The sequence below is a fragment of the Dermacentor albipictus genome, chromosome 2, assembly GCF_038994185.2.
Source record: "Dermacentor albipictus isolate Rhodes 1998 colony chromosome 2, USDA_Dalb.pri_finalv2, whole genome shotgun sequence".
Taxonomy (NCBI): Eukaryota; Metazoa; Arthropoda; class Arachnida; order Ixodida; family Ixodidae; genus Dermacentor; species Dermacentor albipictus.
This window is the reverse complement of record NC_091822.1, coordinates 36895896-36919946: the sequence shown is the minus strand read 5'-3', so window position 1 is coordinate 36919946 and position 24051 is coordinate 36895896. Positions and strand designations below refer to the sequence as shown.

The window sequence follows — 24051 nt, the reverse complement described above, 5'->3', positions numbered from 1 at the left end:
GCCGATGAGCACGTTCTAGCGAGAAAGCAGGCTCCTAAACTTAATAATGAAGCCCAGTTGCGAGCGTCGCTTGGTTTGATTGATTTTTATGGTAAATTTGCACCGAAAATGTTTGCCAGAGTGAAGCCCACGCACCATCTTCTGAACCTCGAAAAGGGGTTCCAGTGGCCAAGTGAGGCAGAAAAGGCATGTGAATAAAGCAAAACGTGACTCACGCAAGATATCCTCTTGACATATTATGATCCAAAGAGGGCATTGCGACCAAATACTATAGCAAGGGCTTCTTTTTCATTATGAGCGTAGCCCTGCTCAGCCTTGCTCAATTCTCTGGACGTGTAAGCACTTGGCATTGTGTCTTTCGCTATTTTGTAGCAAAGTATAGCACCATCACCCTATGGTGATGCATCGCGAACTAGGCAAATTCCTTCTTTGGGTTACAATATGTCAAGACTGTACCTGACGTGAGGCACGTTTTGTTTTCTTCAAAACTCCTTTCTGCCTAACTTTACCACTGCAACTCCTTTTCTTGGTTGAGAGCCTTCTAAGCGCGTACCGGTGATGTCGGCAGCAAGAATGCAACTCTGGGCGTCATAGGTAGAGGCCTACGATTACGAGTCGGTTTATGTAAAAGGCGGTGCTGTTGGAAACGCTGACGCTCTCGCCCTTGCCGTCACTAAATGAAAAAGCTATTTCGGATTATCTCCTTTTCCCTTTGCTAAGAACCTGGCACCATTATGTGTTGCTGATACACAGAAGGAGACTCGCACAGATGATGTTTTGTCAAAAGTGCTTGACTACACATTGAATGGATGGACAGCGCACGGGGCACATACTGATATGGCCGGCTTATTGTGTTAGGTGACATAAATTATCCATCAATGAGGAATGTGGCAAGTGGGATATCCATGTCATTATTCATGAATGCATACGGGAGAAAGTGTTACGCCTATTGCTCTGGTGATCTCTTGGCCAGGTTAAACGAGGACGCTTATCGTCTAGTTCATCAATGTAGCACTTGCTGGTTGATGCAAAATTCTACACGAGAGTGCCATCGCTGACATTGGGGTGGCCAACGCACGACGTCCCCTGAAAACTGACGTATGGCGCAATCCAGAGGACCCACCACACTGGTATACGACTGCGGAAAAGCTGGTTACGTCTACTTTCGATGCCCATACAGCAAAGTGGCGCTTCGAGGATACACAGTCAATTCGCCGTAGTCATATCAAGGCGGGTGAGCTCGTAACGTCGCTGAATAACAAGCAGCGACACAGGCAAGATGTCGACCACCCTTCCGTTCACCGTCGCCTGGCCATGGTTTGGGCGAGCAGTCGGCGCTCTACACTGATTCAACCTGTAGCCGATATCTTAGCCTTCATTCGCAACTCTGGCAAAAGCTACCAACAAACAACTTCTTTTCGTTAACGGACCCAAGATTCTTTACTGCTTACAAGATGACGCTGCAAGAACAATCGCCCGGATACGGTGCCATCCAGACGAATCCTCCAAGCAAGGAAACCGCCGACTAAAGAAGAGCGGACGGTGCGATATAACAGCAATGGGACAACGCGACACAGCCGTAATCTGGCAACGCCTTCTAACTGTAATACAATGCCACGAACCACCAACGTCTGTAATTAAACTCGAGTAATTAGCTTTGTAAAAATTGTCTTTATTTGGGATCCGCAATATTAAAATTTGAAGTTTTTCAGTTCTCAAACATTCTTGATTATGAGCCTATGTTTGATACCACTTCCGGAATTATTCGCGAAATATATCGGCCACGAAATGGTCCAGCATTCTACATAAGTTTGCGGCTCGAAAAGAAGAAAAATATTCACACAAATTAATATTTCACAAGGCAGTAAAGTTCCTTGGCGTCTGATATTTAGGATGTCTGGTGGACTCGTTTTTGCTGGTGAAAGTTGTGTGTCATATTAAGGGGACAGGCAAGTTGTTATGGCTTCGCAAATGCAGAAGGTGTATAAATAAAATGAGTTAAAGGTTACCGAATAAATTTTAGTTGTTCGACCTGTGATTAGAGTACACTTTTTATATCTGGTGGCGGAAATAATCTGTTGCAGAAAAAGTGACTTTTTGTGTTCATCGCCGTGTTCTCGTAGAAAGCATCACTGCAGCGAGCCTACACATCGTAAGCAATACGAGCCTATAGTCGATAGTCAGGGACATATGAGGAGGAATGTGTAGAATTCTTTGTTGTATGAGAAAATGGAACTCCGAGCAATCGTCTTTCTTGAGTGTATTAATTTGCGGTTAACGACAGTGGAACGAAAGATAGCACGACATATCCTAGGTATAACGTTACGAGGCCAGAAGAGAGCAGTGTCATGGAGCAAGTCATTGTATTTGGCTTTCTGGTTGACATTACATGGAAGGAACAGGTTTCAACCGACCATGCAATGCATAAGGCAAACAAGCGTCGATCGAATAGAGCTACGAAAATTGTAATAGCAGCTTGGGCTTGTTGGTTTTCCATCCTGTTAGTAACAGCTAGCAGCGCTTGTGATGTCTTCTTGTCTCGTCTCTTGTCTACATTTTGCGCTGTTACTAGCAGGTACGAAAATTGTTTCCGTGAGAAGGAAATTGCAGTCTAGGACTACAAGGAAAAGAGCGCTGTGAGAAAAAATATAAAGCTTGCCGCCTTAGGGAAGTGTTTCTTTGCGCAAGACAGGTGTGTAAGAGATTGCAAGGAGAGGCCTTCATCTTGCAGTTAAAATATATATGCTGGTAATGACATTGCTCTTTTTGCAAGTGTGTGATATCGGCAATGCAAACAATTTGAATTTCAACTGAAAGTAAAATATTTATTGCTGCATCGCTGCCAGACATGTTGTTGTTGTTGCTTTCCCTTCTGTCGCTGCACACCCGCAGGGCCAAGTGTTGCGGTCGAGACCGCGTGCTCGTCGACAATCGTGGCCCTGAACGATGCTATGATGGCACTCCGCACGGGACAGTGTGAGGCCGCAATCGTCGGCGGAAGTCTCGTCACGCTCAAGCCTACGAAGTCGCTGGTGTATATGAACCTCGGCATGCTTGGACTAGATGGAAAGTGCAAATCGTTTGACTCCCGGTGTACGTATTGAACCCAGCTCTCTTTCTCTTAAACCATCACGATGCTGCTCCGTTTGTCTAACGACACCATAATGTTGCGAACAACGGCCTAATGCTTGAATTCAGCGCTGTGCTAGCTAGCTGTCATTGCTGCCGACGAAATAGGGCAAATTCCTGGACATACACCAAAACGATACCAGCATTCTCAGCAAAGAATTCATGCGAATAGAAGCAAGCACACAAATGGGTAACCGCCTTAGTTTTGAACTGAAGTCATGAAACTTTCCAAGAGCTCGTTGTTTAGGAGTATTAAAACAGTTCAATACATGCTCTTGGGGTGGTAGATACAGCAGTTCAGGACATGAAGATCAAGGACTGCCCATCAGTCACAAGCGGCACTGGTTCCACGAGGGCGTCGTTCCCAGAGAAAACCACACAGGCGTCCAACCGGACAGGTTTCCCATAAGTACCTTTTAAACTCGTCACAGCCCATGTAGCTTTAATGGTAGAGTAGAATGGTGGTATCAGCAACGCACAACCCTGTCTGAATTCCAACTGAACTTAATACGCAGCAATCTATACAACCAACTGGGTTTGTTCAACCGATATTTCCGGGGATGCTACTGCATTACTTATATCGTCCAGTCGTTGCTCAATATTTACGAACTCGATCGTGTTTCGCAGTGTTGAAACAGGACGACCAAGGAGTTCCAAATTGTTTTGCAACCAGTCAGAACAGAAAGCTAAGCACTAGATCTACAAACCTGTTCGAGAGGGAGGATGTTCTTTCAAACCACGGCCAAGAACTTTAAGGGAGGATATTGTTCTGATAAGGTTACATGTTAAAATAAGTTTGTAGTTGCTATAATTTAATTCACAACACAATCACAGTATTTAACACTTGGGTGTTGGTAATAGCTTTATTTTTAGAAAAAAATTTCTTGAGGCCATAGCTGGGCATATTTGATTGCCCGAGATGAAACCCTTCGATAATGTGACCACATGTTTTCTGATGACATTCTGGTTCGTTGCGTGTGTGTTCATTATTCTGTCTTGTCTCATAACTTTTCGTGATAGATCGACTGCACGCGGCGGTGTGCATAATTTCTCAAATCATCGAGAGAACATTAAAAACGTATAGGATCAGAGTGCACTGCATGATAGTTTAGCGGGCAGGAGCCGCATTGGCGTCCCGAAGTCTTCAGTGTGACAATAATGGGCAGAGCTTTGATTAACAAAATAAAATACTGAGCTTTCCAATTTCCATTACCTAGACGGCATAAATTACAAAACACTGCAACTTAAAACATTAGTTGGCGTAGGACATCTAAAGAGGTGCTGCCAATAACATCGCTGTTATTATTTGGAAATTTCTTTGTGTTCGGCATGGAGTGTGTGGAGCTAACGATGTTTTCGTGCTGCAAACAGGCAATGGCTACGCCCGGAGTGAAACGGTAGGCGTCTTTTTCATCCAACGTGCACGAGAAGCCCGCCGTGTGTACGCCAAAGTGGTCAACGCCAAGAGCAATGCGGACGGCTACAAGAGTAGCGGTGAGCGAATCGATAAGAGGAACTAACTAAGACACAGTTAAAGGCATGTCATTATGCGTGCTGAATCAGCTAACTGTGCCGCGATTTTATCTAATTTAACGTAACATATATTTATGAGGCTGATTTTAGGAGCAACAAAATGAAGCGGGGTTAAGGCACCAGGGCCAGCACTACGTAACATTCTCACAAGTAACAAAGGACCTAATAACAAAACGACAAAGCATGAAATTCTCCACCGCAAGAGATCCGATACATTTCGGTGTACTGTTAAAACTCATGAGAAAGAAGAAAGTAATGAATAATCGAAATAATAACTTCCAAATGATTAAGCAGTAATAAATTTCCCAAGAAAGGCCAAAGCCGTAGAGGCCTTGGTCCTACAGTGGACATAAAAACTCGGTTTCTATTCATCATGATATCTATAAACTGAAAAAAAATGACAGTGCAGGCCTTAAATCACACTTCATTTTTATGCTATAGCACGTAAATATGTGCGTTTTGTCCTATAGACGCGAAGTTTTCTTGAAGGGCCATTTCCCCTCTTCTGGAGCCTGCCACCAGCCCCATTTGGGCTGCTCTAGTGGTTACTCGCCTACGATGACTTTTTCCTCAGGTCAAGCTTAGAACAATAGCTCCAGTATTTCATTGTCCATGAATAAAATAATGATGAACTCTGTGTGTCGTTTCTTCGCCCTTCCTGTGCAAAATTCGTTCTGTAAGCGCGTTGGCATGGCAATAAGAGGCAGTCATCCCTGCAAATGCCACTAACTAGCACGCGGCCAGGAAAGTTTAGGTTTTAAATATTGCGACACATGGTACGATTTGGCTGAATTACACTGTTGCACGTCACTTATAGTAACAGTCGGAAAAATCTCTCTGTCAGGGCCATATTTTTGGACATGACATGTTTTTTTTCCATTTCTGCTCTGTTGTGATACAGAAGAAGCAGCGGACGCTGAGCTTCGGGTGAATTTATACTTTGCATAGTCAATGTGTGCTGATTTCACTTCAACGTGCGTCGAATTTTTACCGACGACCATTATGACGGAGGTACCAACACGCTTGATGAGTCATTCAACGTGCCACATTACAGGAGCGATCTTGAAAGAAGTGTGTTTCTTTTTTCGCAGTGCACGTAGCAAACGAATAAACTGTGCATGTGCTGCGAGCCTGTGACGCACGTTTTTCATTATTAACGCCACCTGACTCGATGCCCCATAATAGGTACTTAACTACCCTAAAGTTACATTGACAAATTATAAAATTTACGAAGCGACATCCTTGAGGAAAACGAGAACAAGGTTAAAGTGGGAGTCAATGTTCCGAGAAGTGTACTTGTCTTTTTGAAGGCGACATATGCTTCCCTCGGCATAGTGCACATGGGTAGGCTTCTTCTAAAGGGGAGATGCGGTAAGGCGGGTGGGCGTGTCAATAACTGAGCGTGTGTTAGAGGTGAGGATGTAGATTTGAAAAGAAAGGTACGGTATTCAACCTCGGTGGTGGAATCTGAGGTAGCGCCGTGTGTCAGCCGGTTGACGTGTCACTGAAGGTTCCTTTTTTGTGCGGAAGGGGCCTGGACGACGGGGGCGGCAACCTCCAGCGGAGCAGGTAATCCAGTCTCCCCCCCCCCCTCGCTCATCCATGCCCTTTCTACATAAAAAAAGGAACCTTCAGTGACACGTAAACCACCTGACACACAATGCTACGTCACGTTCCTCAACTGATGCTGTAGCACACCATTCTTTTCTGTGATATACCCTAGCCGCTAAACCATCCTGGGTCGCTGCCTCGCCTACCCGCCTTAACGCCCCCCCCCCCTCTCCTTCAGACGAACCCTTCGTTTATCAAGGGCCGCGGAAAGCATATGTCGCCTTGAAACAGACAAATTCAGTTGTCGAAACGTTGGCACCCGCTTTTACATTGATCTCGGTTTGCTCATCGTCTTGTATTTCCATCTCCCGCCTTCCTTGTATTTTCCCTAGAAGCTTGTATCTATTCTTCCTTGGAATAAACTTTCGAGCGCTTCGTGTTAAAGTTGCTCAAATTTGACACGTTTTTCCACAGACCACATAATATCACGCCTGATGGGAGATAACACTGTCTTTTTTGCCATTTTGAAATAAGTTTGCCTTCTTTGGAACAGCTATTCCGCCAAAGAAATAGGCACGGCCGGCTGTAATGTCTGACAGGAGTTGGGCTTACACTACTTCGCAGGACTCACAGTCCCGTCAACAAAGATGCAAGCGAAGCTCCTTCGTGAAGTGTACGCTGAAGCGAAGATCAACCCGACGCAAGTGCACTACGTCGAGGCTCATGGTACCGGCACTAAAATAGGCGACCCTTGCGAGTTGGCGGCTCTAAGCAGCGTCTTCTGTCAGCCAGGACGCAAACGACCGCTCCAGGTTGGATCCGTAAAGAGTAATGTGGGACACTCCGAAACAGCTTCTGGTACGTAGGTTGCGGTACAATATTGTGCTTTCAATTTTCCATGTATCAAGGCTGAATAAGTGTTGTAATAAGTCCGTGAGACCGCTGCAGAGCGAGTGCCATTGCAGTTGTCGCTGCCTTTATTTACATGACTTTAACCCTGCAGTGCACCATCCATGCGCAGAAACGCGCAGTATTTCTTTCAATCACACCGCTACGCAAATATGCCATGTTTACAGACGCTAAGGCCAATTCAAAATTTTCGCTTACAACAAAAACGACACTATCCGCATTGTTCTGATACTCGATGTGTTCAATCATCGACACCAACTTAGGAAAGTCGTGTTCTAGAAAATAGTACAAGCGGCTGCACAATTCCTCGTTCATCGCGTCTGGGTTCATATCATGGCGTGGTCAAGATTGTATACGTATTTCTGATAGAATTACGTCTGTTTTTAAAGATCGCGTTGTGAAAAAATTCGCACTTTGCTGGCGCACACTTCGGAGAAAATTCTTGTTGAGTCTATAAACACTATATACTCACTTCTGCATTGTAATTCGCGCATCAAATATTACCAGTATTAGCATGTGAGCAGAAACTAGGAGAGCAACAAAGAAGCTAGAAAAGAAATCAGGAACCGCTTAACGAACAATGAACGAAAATCGTTATGCATTACCTTCCACCGCCCCTCACCAGGGCACATGGCAAAATTTGGTTATACGCTGGAAGTTGTTACGTGCCCTCTAGGGAGCCTTCTACCACAACACGCTTTTGAAGTTGATGCAGTAATAGCCCATATAAGAGTATTTCAGTGCCGCAAACCCACGAAGTCATGAAGCGATCGTTACTGCGCCAACACAAGCCACTCTCCCTGCTTGCACCCGTCCAGCCTCCGTAAGCGAAATTCCTTCTCGGCGTTCTCACCTACATAAGCTGGAGGATCATGAGAAGAATACGCCACGAGTTCCGGCTTTCTTTGTTCTCGCTTTTCTACGGCATGGTGTACTTCCGCTGGTGGTCTTGCGTGCGAGTTGTTGCGTTTGTTGACGGAGCGCTAGATTTTGCACGCTCTGCACGAGAACACCTGATCAGTGCCACAATCACAGGGAATGAGGCAGGCGTGAGAGGATGCAAGAACACGATAGTGACGCTGGAACACCATTGAAAATGAGATAGCTTCGTGCTCTGCGCGCGTAACTGCACGACGTGGGAAAAAGCAGTCGAAACGGAAGTACGCCTAATTTCCTACGGTACGAAGTGAAAGAAAAACGTGCCGACAGTCGCTTTGTATATTTTGTGGTTTCTCGTACCTTTAATTCATCTATTGAAGCAACATATTAAAGGAATAACGGATGTTGCCTCGAATAATTCCGAAGTCACGAGTCACTATGAGTGAAGTCACAGCACTGCCATGACAACGACGCACTTGCGCGATATACGTAGACTGACCGGCTAGGGTTGCGGCGCACGCGAGCACGGCGTTTCGTTTGAAACCTAAGCTCTTTCCGCGGCGCCTAGGGATGTAATACTCAGGAGGCATGATTATTGGCGCGCACTACATGCAATGCGCTCCTCATTGCGCAATGGCCAGACCTTGTGATGGGCCCTTTAAGAGATATGAAGACAGCAATACAGATTACAGAAAAACGTAGTCTTACAAATTATAGTTGAAATTTGGAGAGAAAAGTGGAGCTTCGCAGCCCACGTAATGCATTGGGAGGATACGCGGTGGCCTGTAAGACCTATAGATTTGGTGCCAAGTGAAATGAAGCGCTGTCGACGACGGTAAATAATTAGGTGGTAAAATTAAATGAGAATATTCTCAGGCATAAGTTAGTGCCAAAAGGAGCAAGACAGGGATAACTTGAGATTTCTGGCCGATAGCTTCGTCCAGGCCTTGTGCACAAACAAGATGAGGATGCAGTTTAGCCAAACTATATGTACTTACATATTTTCCTATGTTTTATACCTTTCCTGATATCTGCCTGTCTAGAGTAGCTGACAGGACAGTTACTTTGGTTAAGCTTCTTCACTTCATCTCCTATACACTTTTTCTCTCGCTACAACGCAAACAATGCTATACATTCATGATCAACGGCTACGTAGTTTGAATCTGCTCTCTCGTCATAATTTCAGTTTATTGCTTCTGCAAAACTATATTTGTGAAAGAGCAGTGTCTCACCCAATATGCCTTGTACGCGACCCTAGACGTGGTTAGTGAGAAGAATAAGCGGCTACGAGGGTTTAAATTCTGTTTAGTCTGAGCCGTAGGTATCAACCGATAAGCACGCCAGAAAACGTATACGGGAAGGTAATTATTATTTTTAATGTAAATGTACAAATATGAAGGCAAAGCGCAAATCAAATGGATAGAAAAGATGCCGGTGCAGGTTGCAGCCAGACCAAAGTCCTCAGCAGTATGCACTTATGAACTAAGCTATCGTGCTGTCATCCTCGGACCAACTTTCAAGCTCAGCGATAGGAGTGTTAGCCAGCGCCGCTCGTGGTCAAGGTGGCGGATTTGGAACGTTCTATAAACTGCAGGCATCACGCAGTATTTGATCGCAGGAGCAGCCAACGGCACCACTGGCCAATAAATGATATTGTGAAACCTTAAGGCCCGGCTGATGCGCGTTGGTGGAAATTGTATACTGTAAATTTTCTAATTCATCTTTTTTAATGCATCTACCTGCGCTTTTATTTTTTTCAGGTGTTTGCTCAGTTGCTAAGGTTATCTTGGCTATGGAGACTGGCACCATAGCGGGTAACCTACACTTTAATGAGCCCAACCCCGACATTCCATCGCTGCTCGACGGCAGTGTTGAAGTTGTGGAAAAAGCGACACCGTTTGCGGGAGGTCTTGTCGGCATCAACTCGTTCGGCTTTGGTGGCGCCAATGCGCACGCAATTCTCGAAGCGAACCCAGGACCTAGAGTGGACAGCCTTGCACGACAGAAACCAGAGCTGCCAAGACTAGTTCTTATGGCCGGAAGAAGCAAGGAATCGCTTGCGGTGAGCTCCTTATTGAGGAATAAGCAATAATGCTAGCAAGTATCTCTTATTAACCTTGATGCACCAACAATCTTAGCAACAATGTTATTGAGGATTTCTCCTTTAGATTATTATTGCAACGCAAATTTAGCTCACATGAATACCGCTGAGGATGCTCCGCTGTGCTTTTGGTAATGTTTGCAGCACAGCATCATAGTTTGTTTTGCCAGCTAAGCAAATTTTAGAGCCTTCAATTATGACCAAAATGTCGCGAAAGAACAGCGCTATTGCCTACTTTTCATTACGTAACAAATGTATAAGCAATATTAGGCACCAAACTACCTGGCATTAACAAATGAATCAGTCACTGACAGGCAGCACATTCGCCGCGAACATCCTTCTGTTATCTCCGCCTTTTTCAAGCTAGATGATCATAAGGCCACTCAGATAAATAGCTTTAAGCACATCCTCTCGAAAGCAATGCGAATTCAGCGCTATTGTTTGTTTCTTCCGGCCTCCTCGTAGTTCTGTTCAAGACAGCATAAATAAATTCTTTAGGAAAAGCAATATATCCCTTCAGTATTCGTCCTACTAATGATCAATGCAAAAATGCAGAGGACCATGGACCGTATGGAAGCTGAGGGACCATACCCGGATTCAGCCTACGCTCTCTTGAATTTCGTCGGCCAGCCCAGCGTGCTGCAATTCCCGTTCAGGGGATTTATGCTGTTGGCCGTGGATGGTTCCGACAAGCAAGTCGAAAAGGCAGTCGAGCCGGTTGCTGTCAAGGAACGGCCCCTTTGGTTCATATTCACAGGTGTCGGATGCCAGTGGAGAGGAATGGCAAGACAGATGATGCAGTTTGACGTGTTTGCACACTCGCTAAACAAGTCGCACCAGGTCCTGACCCAGTTCTCCATTGACCTGATTGCGGAAGCAACGAGGGAAGACAATTATTGTGAAGCCATGTCTTCAGTATTCGCCTGCATCACAGCAATTCAGGTTGTGGTCATTCGCTTGCATTCTCTATATACTCATACATTGGAATACATTGCATACTGTTTAGGTTACCACACTGTTTCTCAGGAATTGCAGTACAGTGAATATAAGAGTAATGTAGTGTAAAAGAAAAAAAAATGACATAAATGCGTCCCTTGAGTAGCATGTTGAAGTAGCGGTAACGACGTGCACAAAGACGAAATCAAGATGGTGAAATACGTGTTTTTTCCTTAGATGTTCCTCGTTATGATGGCAATTTATCATCTAGACTGATTCGCCCAGCTGCGATTACTCTTGCTATCTGTTGGCTTATCGTGAGGAATAATTGTCAACACGGTAAGAAGAAATTTTAGAGAGGCAGTACTGGTGGCACCTTTGTAAAATTGTGTTATTGTTGCTGATATGAAGGAGGTAACCACAGCTCATACTCAAAGCTCGCGCTGCGCAATATTTATGTCAGGTGCGATATGATTAATGTCACGCGTCAATATGATTTTTTTTTGGGTAGCATAACGATGGACTCTGCTCGTTGCTACCGTTACCATTTGGCTGTACCTTATCCTTGTCGGCCTGAATTGCCTTAGTAGAAAGTTCGATTTTAACTCAAATTTTTTGAAACAATAACTATTTCTCAATGTCACTAAAATGTGGCAAGATGCACCAAACTTGGCAATCTGCACGACTACAGGGTGGCTGCTTCCCGAAAGGGTGCTTGATTCAGTCACTAAAATGTCAGCTGTTTCTCCTAAAAATTACAAAATAGTGTAATTTAACTGCCACTTAGCTCTTCATTCCAATATCGCAATCGATACCGCCTTACTGCAATACAGAAATCGCAACCTACTTGCTAAAAGGAATTGCTTCCATACAGACAAGACGAGGTCTTCCACCGTGATTGGAAAGACGAAATATTTAGTGCTGGAAATTTAGCATAAGGCTGTGAGGTCGGATGAGGTCGCCATATGGGTGCACATTTAGCAAAAATTGCTTCTCAAGAGCCCACGTTGGAGCATATCTATAAGACGGCAGGGATTAAGTCAACTCTTTCTTTTAGGGCACGTATATCATACATGGAGCATTCAGTGAAAGCCAAAGCCATTGCTTTATAAATGCTAATACGAGCTTTGATGCCGCCAAGAATGTGGTAAGCTAATAGAAACTGCTAAAATGCAAGTAAAGAGTGCACTACTTCAACGACGCGTCATTTCCCTGAGCGGACAACACAAACTAGATTGATAATAAGTTATTGCAGTAAAGTACAATACCAAATACTCTCATATTGGATATGTAATAATTGGTTTGATTCCACTAACTTAATTTTAAGCATTTCACTTTTAAGGACATAACTCTTTAGTAATTCAAGAGAGTCATAAGTTAACCTAGACGTGTCAGCGGCATCACCATGATCACGGTCCTCGATATGTGCACCAACCCTATTCCGTCTATTGAATTGTGCTGAAAAATACGATGAACGCCTTCCCGAAAGTACTCAACAAAAATGTAAGCCTATATAATTAATGAAAGTTTCATTTTCTTTCTTTAACATGTATATTTTTTTGTTATTTGCCAGTTATCGCACTTTTTTCCATCACTCTTTTTCTGTCAACGCGACTGGCGATTGCACGGAAAGGATGAGAACACGCGCGTAACATCGCAAGAAAAGCATCTTACAAAATAATGCCCGTGGTGGTCGGTTTATAAAACCAGGGGGCATAGTGAATCCAGCTGCTCTCAAGCCATTTTTTGTGGTAGCTCTACCTTCAACTTTTGTCAACGTTCCCAAGTTTGTAAAGGACTTGGGCAATCCTCTGCAAAATACCCGAAATATCCGAACGATGCAAAGACAAAGACAACTATGGCGGTGCCCACGACAATGACAACGTCTACGTAATGATAACCACATGTTGGTTGTTATGGCATAGCAACTACGACCGCATGATGACGGTGATGGCTTGACAGTACCATAGCGAAAGGTGCCACACTGGATGCATACCCGCTTCCCCCCATCCTACCAAATTTTCTCATCTAGCATGCAGCTTCCCCGACCACCCCCTACCTCTCCCCTTTCCTGGTCTAGTGCGTGCCTCTAACACATCCAAAAACAATTTCTGGACGTGCAACTAGCTTCGCGACAACTATAGCTTGATTAGAAGGACTAATGACTGCCGATGGCATCCCGTAGGGGACAACGAGGTTTGTAGCGTAGTGACAAAAACTAGGACGGAACGGATACTGCCACAACAACAATGTTTTGAAGGCACAATGACTGCGGCACGACCACGCATCTGCTTTTGCAGTAAAACTCCGCATGTGGTGTGCATCATCTTCATCCTATCTTTATGTCCGCTGGAGGACGAAGACCTGTACCGGCTGTCTCCACTTACCTCTTCCTAGCCCGACCTGATTCTCAAGTTATTCCATAAATTTCATAATTTCGTTAAACTACAATTTTTTCGTGTGTTCTCCACTGCGCTTCCCTCTCCTTGGGATCTGTTCATTACCAAATTAGGCCACTGGTTACCTACCCGATGCATTAGATGGCCTACTCAGCTGCATTTTTTTCTCCTAATGGAAACTAGAATGTCCTACCCCTGTTTGCTCTCTGATCCCCACATCGGACTTCATGTCACCTGCCGTTTCGTGTAAAATTTTTTCCCCATTGCTCGTCGCGTGATCCTTAAATTCTGCTCAAGTGTCTTTGCTAACCTTCTAATATCTTCTAGTTGTGCCGGTCTTAGCCAATCTTCATATGTTAGTATCGGTAGAATGGAATAATTGTACACTTTTCTTTGCAAGGATTCCTCAACTGTCCTTATTTGCTGTGGTCTCTCACAAGTGTTGCTGAACTGGACAATGTACAATGTCATGTGTGAACCATAGGATGCTGGGATATTCGTTGCTGGTCCTCACTCCTAATCCTTATCTAATTATTAGCTTGAATAGTTCATCTAAAGATGCAGTGAATAGCATTGGGGAGATTGCGTCTCGTTACGTGAAACCTTTCGTAGTCTGTACATTTTTACCTTCCTTGGGGAGAGCTAAAGTAGCTGTCTTCCTTGTTTGTGGCTAAATGAGCACTGAAAAGTTTTTTTTCTTCTTCGAGAAGCCTTCCGCAACATAAAAAAACACAGGTAACGCGGTGTGGTTGAACAAAGTGCCACGGAATGCTCCTACTAGAGCTCTTGCTGCCGTCTGTGCTTCCGGCGTTTTGATACTGCGTAAATTCTAATAGTACACGAAGAATAAACCACACAGATGAAAAATTACTTGTGAATATCAATTAAATACATTGATTGCTCATTGTTAATGAATTTGAGATATATGTCGTTGTGGGTAACAAATGAACATGCATGCAGAAAAAAATATTGTTCTCCTTAAGATTGTGAGCCAACATTTCTTGTCTATCTTTAGCTGGTGTATGACTGGTTGGGTACGACACCGAAATAGTTGGTGTTCCATACTGTTACACAGTGCAAACTGAAGAAAGGAGGGCACAAATAGTGGAACGAAGACAGGTGCTCAGTAGTTATTGGCTAAAGAAGTTAGAAAAGAACGTAATTTAGGCACCCTAATGGCATGATCAGACTACGTCAAGCTGTTTTTAAACATGTTTGCTTGTATTTTGATCCCTAAAGAAGTTTCGCCATCAAACAGAACTTTCTCGTAATGTCGTGGTCGCAACGACTTGATTTTGATGTATTGGTTCATCTTGAGTAAAATTTTAAGCAGCGCGAAGAAAATGAGGTAGGTCGCAGAGAATAAGATAGATCACGGAATATAAGGCGAGGGAAGCAGAATAAAACTACTTTTCCCCCTCTGGGAAGGCCTCGAACACTTGAGTTTCTGAATAGCTGATAGTCACTTCACTACGAGAGGTCTACGACCGAGAAGCGACTGAATGGTATCAGCACTTTTCGCAGCCTCGTGCACGCGCTCCAATGCATATCTACTCGCAACGGTGCAAATAGCATATAAGGTGTGCAGGCATTTGGCGCTGGAGCCACTCGGAGGCTATGGGCCACAGGGGCGTTCTTTCGCTGGGCAATTTGCTAGCCTGCTGAATAATAAAAGCGAGACATAAGTTATAGGAAATATCAGTGAATGCGCAGTCCTCGCACATCGTAACATAGTGTCAGCAAATTCTAAAAGTAGCAAGCGTCTTGTTGATTAAGCTTGTACACGCAAGCAAGAGGATGGAGGATTCCCACTCGACTATCGCTATCACATTTTTGTTCGTTCGCTCGGAAAAGCTAAGGGCCTTGTAGTTCCACTTTCTTTTTGTCTGAAACTGGCAGCGACTATGAAACACTGCAAAATGGTAGCGCTTTCTTGTCTACTGACGAACAGGTGGCACTGGTCGATGTGCTTCTCGCCATTGGTCTTCGGCCCGACGGCATTTTGGGACACTCGTTGGGCGAGATCGCCTGCGCCTACGCGGACGGGTGCTTGACGGCAGAGCAGACCGTGATCTGCGCTTACTGGCGAGGCCGCTGCGTGGAGCTGGGCAACCTACCGAAGGGATCCATGGCAGCCGTAGGTGAGTAGCGAACGTACTTTATTGCACTAGACCGATAAATTCCTGCAGGAACACCTCACCATGAATGTCGATGTTACTCGATTAGAATTGAAGCGATTGCGTGACAGAGGTTGCTGCCGACGCCGAATCGTGTCTGTAGCCGGGTTCGTCTCTCGCGCTTCCTACTGCATACGTTACGACATCAAGTGGCACCAACGTACAAAAAATGTTTCGTGGCGCTCAACAGACCGACCATGCAAACTGGGTGAAGTACCTTAAGAAGGCCAATCGCATCAAATAATTGTAAGGCTCACCCGAGCCACACATTTGACAGCATCGGTTAGCCTTCTACTTTTACCGTAAACGAGGATTCAATCTTACAGCACAAACTGACAATGTATGTCGCGAAAAATTATTGGTCATTCACAAGCCGCACGACAACTTTTCACAAGCTGTATTTGCCCACAGGCGACAATATTTATGTAGAGTATATTTTAGTTTGAACAGACACTGCTTTTGCCATAATTCCCAAAGATTCCCGAAAATTTGATCTTTTCTGTAATCTATAAAGGAAGCTTGTATAGCGATGGTGTAGTATGCCGGTGAATTAACCAAATTGTGCCAAAAAGGACCCTAGAATGCTGGATTTCCGCAACGCTCGGTCAGCGTTCACCTGATATGTGCTGTCCCAAAGAAACTTTGCCACCGAATGCTGTATACCGTTTCGTTATGTTTCAAGATTTTTCGTGCTACTTCATAGATTCGTTCATAGAAAATGTTTTGCTTATTTTCTATGCCTCGCTAAACAGAAGACATACAAGACGCCTTACGTATCGAAGATTCTGGTATTCTTGAAGACTGAAAATTAACGTTGTTCGGAACAATGCACTCGTTCTCTGCGGCCTCAGTTTTGCTATCATCTACCTTAATACCTGAAGGTAGACACGATGACGTAGCTTTCTTTTTCATCTGCATACATCATTCCAAAACGACATGACGTCCCATAGTCATGACATGAGGGACTGTGCCATTGCATCCTGAGACATGAGTGATAGGCATGAGTCTTTTGACGCATCATTATTGCTTTAAGTATTCTTCTTTCCAAAACAATAACTGACGGCTTGAGTAATATTGTACTTTCAGAGACTACAATACCTGTTCCGCCACTTCACCTCAACTGAGTTCTTTTTCATTGAAAGGTCTTCTCAGATGGATTTTTCCTGTATATTTTGCTTTGGCTGATACGTTTCTATACATGGGATCTGTACCCACACTATACCTATCCTAGTGTTAATGTTCGAGTAATTTTTACTTGGAGGCAGATACAACAGTGAAACGTATTTACAATATATTTGCTAGGAGAGCAAGACCTGAACCATGTGGTCGAATGCGCCACGAGATCAAAAGCGTCTTCTTCATCGACGCTCCTCTAGAGGAATATTACTGTAACATCGCCCCCGGCTACAACATAGCAAGCACCGTCGCGGTGCTTGCTATGTTGTAGGGAAAGAGTAAAGTTTAAGGCAGGATGCGTAAACAACGTCTCTAGGAGACGAAACGGAGGGAGAGGAAGACTCCAGTGGTCTAGCCTCGAAAGCGACGTCTGTTATATATCGTAAGACACGGTAGGCTCCAGAGTCATCGCTGGTCATCAGCAGGTCATCGATAAAGCAGGCGGGAATTTAGTAGCCACAGTCGGTGAGGAGTCGGCAAGGGGCTCTATGGCGTATGACATTATGTAGCAGGAAATAAGCGACGTTTGTGCCACAACTAATAGAGAGAGCACGTGCAATGCGTATCGCGTGATGTGGTCTGCAGCAACGGCAAGTCATTTGATGCCAGCAGCACAGACAGGGAAAGAACCGAGGAGGTCAAGAGCAGCTCGGAAGAAGGGCTAAAGAAGGTCAGCAGGAGACATAGGTAGTTTTTTCGCCGTTGACAGGTTCACTTGCAGTGATGTAGTGACGTACGGGACAACAAAGACCGGGTCAAGAGAAATGACCGCGAACGCCATCGTAGGACCGCGAAACTCCAAGATGACCAGCGGTCGTGGCGTCATGAAGCTGGCCGAGAACATTCAACCGCAGATGCGTAGAAACGACAAGCAGCAGTACGGGTCCGTCCGGGTGGACGTTGTGGCGATATAATGTGCCATTTTCAAGCACGAAAAGGCGAAAGGACGGATCTGTCGCTGTGGAATCCAGCTTCTGAATAGGCTCACGTAAGATGAGATCACGGCGCTATTGATCATGGATGTGGCTTAAAGTGGAGAGTAAAAGTGCACATGCAGGCACGCCATCGGAGACTTGAGGCGGATCCACGGCATTCCGATACAATCAGACAGTGTCCCGGTGCAATCGACCAGACTTATAAGAAACAGGGTAGGTGTATTCTTAGGGCGGCAGTGCCCAGTGACCAAGATACCTTGTAAGATCCTTAAGGGACGAAAGCCAGAAAACTGCGTGGGGGTCGGTAGTGACGGTGACGTTCCGGATATGTAGGTAGGGGCAGAATTTGCCCACCACCCAAACGAGAGCAAGACACTCCCGTTCCGTGATGGCGTAGTTCTGTTCGGCTGGGGAAAGGAGACGGCTGGCATAGGCGGTAACACGAGCATGCCCACTCCAATGCTATACCAAAAGAGCGCCGATTCCGCAGCCTCTGGCTTTGGTGCAGAGTTCTGTTGGGGCGTGGCAGTCAAAATGAGCCTAGATAGGTAGTGTGGTAAGCAACGTGATGAGTCTAGGGAAGGCGGCAGCCTGCGAAGCGCACAAAAAAAAAACGAGATGCCGTTGTTCAGTAAGCTAGTGAGAGGACATGCGAATTCCGCAAAATTGTTGACACAATGATCGAAGTAGGAGCGAAGTCTCAGAAAGCTACGAACTTCCATTGTGCAAGTCAGAACGGAGAACTTCTACACGGCTCCAACTTTGCGAGGGTCTGGGCGACTACCGGTCGAGTCAATCAATCAATCAATCAATCAATCAATCAATCAATCAATCAATCAATCAATCAATCAATCAATCAATCAATCAATCAATCAATCAACTTTATTTCCTTTGGATAGGAGTATTACGGGTCTAAAAGCTTGAGCAGGTTGACGAGGTCCCAACCCCATTACAGTTGGAAAACCAGCTGTATGAGGGTCAGTCATGCACAGAGTCGAAATAATTCGACGAATATCGAATGTTACATAATATCAAGTAACACAAAATTTTGTAACGAAGCGCGAACAATAGAACCCATTTTCATAGGATTGAAATAGCATTAGCATGAAAAGCAGCGATCGGCAAGAAGAGCAACACAAAAAATCGAAAGGGTGTACCATTCCTGAAAACACATGGTCTGGGCGAAACGTATAATGAGACAATTTTGATTAGATGAAGGATGCAAATCATCATGGTTTAATGAGTTTATAAGGCAAGTTAGCTTGTAGGACAATGATTGTTCATTATAAGTACTTATAGAGGTGGGTACTGCTCACATTTCTTAGCGCCTGGTTGGACGAACACTGGTGCTGGCTTTTACCTGAGCAAGATTAAATATGGCATTGATACCATGCTTAACAAAAGCTTTATAAAACAACATCAACCTATAAATATATAAACAGAACACTTAAAGAAATTCAGACTTTGTAAAAAGAAGTTTTCTGAGGGAAGCATATTGTACAGCAGCAATAAGTATTTGCACAAGCAAATATAGCTTGCGCAAATTTGTCAAGCCAGTAGTACACCACACTATGCTGCTGTACTGCAACAGAGAGGACACCAATGCATTGTAGACCATAATCTTCGCCTTTGTAGGAAGAATACATCGCGTACGTGCAAGAACACCAATGGCAGATGACATCTTTGGATGGAGGTTCTGAACATGTACATTCCATGCAAGGTGCTTTGGAAAATGTACCTCAAGAGTTTTAACAGAATCTACCAAATCTAACTGCTGAGAGCCCAGAAATAAATTTAACTTGATGATGATGATTTGGGATTTTTATGGCGCAGCAGCCGTGCAGACTATAATGCGCCAAACAAATTTACCTTCTTTGTGAGCGTTTTTCCTTCAGGTGTGTACAAAATAACTTGTGTTTTTGAAGGGTTTATTTTTGAAGAAATCACCGAGAGCCAGGCATCTGCGTCTGACAGCGTTTTGTTAGCCATCGCCTCTATCTTTGTTTCCAAAATCCCTGTAATAAAAGCTCGTTTAATCAGCATACGAGACGAATATTGCATTGTCGGTGCAGCGTACATACAACGCAACAGTGTGCAGTGTCGACGAGACAGCCAAGCATTGTGAGCTGCTGACGTCCGAAGTGGCACTTGGATGAATAAGTTTCAGGCCGGCACTGCGAAACACAGAAATGATAGAGAAAGGTTGGTCGAGATGCGTTTCAAATGTCAGTGAAAATACAATAATTCAATCAGGGTAACACCGGCAAATGAATCATTTCAAACCATCTAAGACAGTGTCCATTATGAGCAATAAATAGAAGTTAGACAAAAAGGAGAAGCAAAAATTGATGTGTGTCCATAGAGGCCCGAACAGGGAACTCATCCATTTCTGAAAGTGTAACAGGCACCATGCTGACGCAAGATTCTCCCAGTGACGTTGCGTCTACAGCTTCCATATCTTCTTTAGGAAGCCGATCTCCACATAATGCTAGCTTCTTCCTTTACAATGCACTCTGAACATTTTAATGTGCATTGAAGAGGAAAAAGCCAGCATTCTGTGCAGATCTGCTGCCTAGAGAAATTATAAAAGCTGTAGATCTAAGAACGCTGAGAGAATCTTGTCAGCATGACCTCTGTTATAAATGGATGCATTTCTTGTCAAGAAACACACATAATTTTTTTTCTCCTTTTTCTGTATGTTCGGTTTATTGCTTGTCACCCAGCAATTACTCGGCGTGGACATTAAACCTATGGTTCTTAGATCATCTCGGTTTTCTTGTTCGTCCTATGTGTTCTCTGGTGCCGTCTGCAGCCAGGCTATTCTTTATTTTTTTAGACTGCAACAACTCACTTTTTTTGGCCCTTATGATGCTTCTGCGTACCTTATATAACTTTTCTGGGCAACGTTGCAAGAGCGTACAGTGTGAAGCAGTAAGAACAGGGTTTGTATGCATACTTTTAATTAGGATTATTGTGGAACTGCAGTTATTTATAAAGGTTACCAGAACGTAGTACAGCAAGAAAGCCTTATAAATACTAGTGTTTCATGAAACCATACATAATCAAAAACAGGAAAGAGAGAAAATACAAATAAATATACAAGTCCAGGGAAAAATAACATTGTGATCAGCATGTGCGCATGCAGCTACTTTTCAAGAAACTCAAGGCATTTTTTTCCAATGGCATGGAACTGAAAGAGTGTGCTTGCATAAGCAAGCTGTCATTCTGTCTATTGGAATAAGAAAAGTGTTTCTTGAACGATGCTGGCATGCGCGATTGGCGATTGTAATTATATTTTCCTGCACTTGTACTTTTTCTGTGTTTTCTTTTTGTAGCATATTTATTTATATTTGATTGAATCAAGCAACAATTTTTATCTAGCCTTCAAGGCTGTCCTTATTTTTCTGGTAAACTGTATAAATCACCACATTTTTACTATGAACCTTAGTTGGAAGTTAGCCCTCATCCGTCTCTAGTGTCATCCTGTTGACACTGCTTCATGCTAAGCGCCCTTGCAACATGTATGTTTGTGTGGGTGTGAGTATGCGTGCGCACACGCAGATTTGGATGTGAAATAAGGGCCTTGGGCGGGCGTATCGTTCGTCTCCTGTGCAAGCTCATGAATTCATTCACTATAGTGCAACAGAAATACAACGGACAAAAACTTAGTGAAGACAAAAAGCGCTTCGTTCTAGTCTGTTGTCTATATGCTGCACTTTAGTTAATAATGAATACGCACCAACTCGCCCAGTTTTCAGTTCTTACATGGGCTCATAAGCCGGCTTGTGTCCTGGAATATGTGCATGGCTATGTATCCCGTAATTCAATTTTTGGCCATGTGCTTGTAAGTCGCGTGTCAATCTCCTGATTTTTCTGACAATCTTGTGTGATGCGCAGGCCCAGACAGTCTTTAGTGAATCCATAGAGGCGTGCGGGGAGTTGCAGTCTGTAGATGTGCACTGCAAGTGCTGCTTTAACTGCTTTCACTTTAGCTTTTCTAGGTGTAGGATGACCTGGAATGGTACTCACTTGTATGATGCTTCATTTTATGTAGTGTCATACTACTGTTACACTGCTGATGCTACATCGCTGTACTATCTATGCCTAAAGTTTGCTTGCATCTTCATGGTTAGATACCTCCACTGTGTGTTTGGCAGCTGCATATAGTCTCCTGGCCTAATTGTCTGCCCCCATATTCCATGGTATGGGCCGGTTGTGTTTCATGTTCAGGTGCTCATGAAATTGTGTTTCTGAAAGGAGGGGTAGTCGTCCTTGTATCTCATATGCTAGCTGGCATAGTATATTGGAACCAGGTACTGAGCTCTTGGGGCAAATAATTTTTGCTGCAGCTTGCAACTCTACCCCGTCTGGGTGCTTGTTCGTTTGCGCTTTCCCATAGGTCTTCAAGCATGGTAAAGTTGGTAAAGTTGGTAAAGAATACAGACCCGATGTCTCTATTCGATGAGTTGTACTTTTTGTGCGCTTCTGAGAATTCATACCGTACAACACATTGGAAACAAGTACCACATCTGCGATTATCCAAAGCATACGCTCGTCCAGCTCCATGAGTTTGAGATTATTTTTTTATCAGGTGTAGAATTTTTTCCAGGCTTAACAAAATTGTTTTATCCATTTGCTAGCTCTGCCGTCATGGTCTTACACTAGCTGAGGATTTGTGGATGTTGACTTGCGGGTATGTTTGTCCAGCTATGTGGAGCAGAATGTGCAATCAGGGGTACTTCTCGATTCTAATCTTTTTTCCAACGTCGATGTAAGCTGACTTATCGCACAGCGAGAGGCTTTACTCGCCAAGAAAGTCTGCAATGTTGTCGAGAGCTTGTTGCATAATTCTTGATATCTGCATAAGATAGCTTTCCCATAGACTGTAGTCCACCACAGACTGTATTACTTCTTGTAGCATGCCTCTGTTGTTGTTGTGGGTGGGCCAAATGTACCTCCAACTGTCACCTGGAATTTTCTGTCTAACAAAAGGTTACTATTTAACTCAAGTGCTCTACAAGAAATTTTCTTGCTAACCATTCCCCATATTAGAGTAGCATGAGGTACGGCTGTTAAGAACCTCTTAACTCTCTTCATTCTTTCATAAGCGGTATTACACAATGCCCCGTAATAAAGTTTCTGCTGCTTATGACCCACTTATACCTGCCAGAAGGGACAACTCTTGAAAAATGTTGTCGTTGTGCTTTTTGCATGATGTGGTATGAGAGTTCATATCTTAACATTTATACATCGGTAGAACCAGCTTCCTGACAGAGTACTTGCTATGCCTGATCATGGTATTTGTGCAGTGCCATTAAACAATGGATATTGATGCAATGATTGTTTACACACACGAAGTATCGGGAAAGATGCTTGTTTTATAATTGTGCCCTTTCGTTTTGATTGGTGTTAGATGTTGCATAAGCGTGCCCAGTGGCGTAGCGAGGTCGTCTGGCACCCGGGGCCCTTAGCTCTTCTGTCACCCCCACCCCGGGTGTAGTCGAGGAAGGCGAGGATACCGACAATTTTTGGGTGTCTTCAGACGTTTTAAGGCGGCAAGCTGGGCGAGTTAGCGATTGAACATGTTCCTATGGGTGGGCAGCGCAACCCGGACAAAGGACGAGAGGAAGTACACAACACGAGCGCAGACTAACAACTGGTTTATTATTTCAAGCAACGGACTATAATATACAGAAAATGTGAACACATGTAAAATGACGTTTACAAGGGTGTTAGCCTATCTTGCCATTCAAAAAATCAGCTGCTTTATCCTGTAGACTGGTAGAAGGCTGGCTGACGCATACGCCTGAGTTCACATGCATGAAGTAGGCCTCTACAATCTCGCAGTTAATTTGATGCATATTTTTATACAGTATTTCCGTTTGTTCAAACATGGGTTTGCATGAGCAAACTCTACAATGCGCGGCAAGATTCAAACCTGTTTCATTCCTGATCGCACCTTGGTGCTCCTTAAGGCGGATGCTCCCTAAGGCAAAATGTACTTTGGGCAGACGGGACGCTGCCTTAACATATGTTGTGTATTTTTCGCCCTTTTTTGTCTTCGTGCCCCTGGAAACTGACGCATGCATACACGTTATCGAGTGCATGTGCTACCGCACGTGCTGTGGAAAGTTAGGCAGGGTTCGCTCTGGTACAACAGAACTACGCGTGTGGTTATTGTGTTTAGAGTATCAAGCTGTTGAGAGGGTGATGGCTGTTTGGTTCCACCATCGTAAATGTGTCTTGTGTGTATGAGCTATGCGGTAAGACAATAGCAGCAGCAGTGTCAATCAGCAAAAATCGGAGGGGGGGGGATTGACATAAAA

General features: G+C 44.2%; 1 protein-coding gene across 2 annotated transcripts in view; it reads left to right on the top strand.

Moving 5' to 3' along the window:
* Positions 1-24051, top strand: part of LOC139055911 (fatty acid synthase-like) — a 237530-nt gene that overhangs the window by 32679 nt on the left and 180800 nt on the right. For both annotated transcript variants that reach the window (XM_070533550.1, XM_070533549.1), the window contains exons 4-9: positions 2893-3093; positions 4501-4623; positions 6838-7071; positions 9762-10063; positions 10658-11044; positions 15389-15578. In XM_070533550.1, coding sequence (XP_070389651.1) covers positions 2893-3093; positions 4501-4623; positions 6838-7071; positions 9762-10063; positions 10658-11044; positions 15389-15578 — 1437 coding nt within the window. The remainder of the gene's footprint in view (positions 1-2892; positions 3094-4500; positions 4624-6837; positions 7072-9761; positions 10064-10657; positions 11045-15388; positions 15579-24051) is intronic.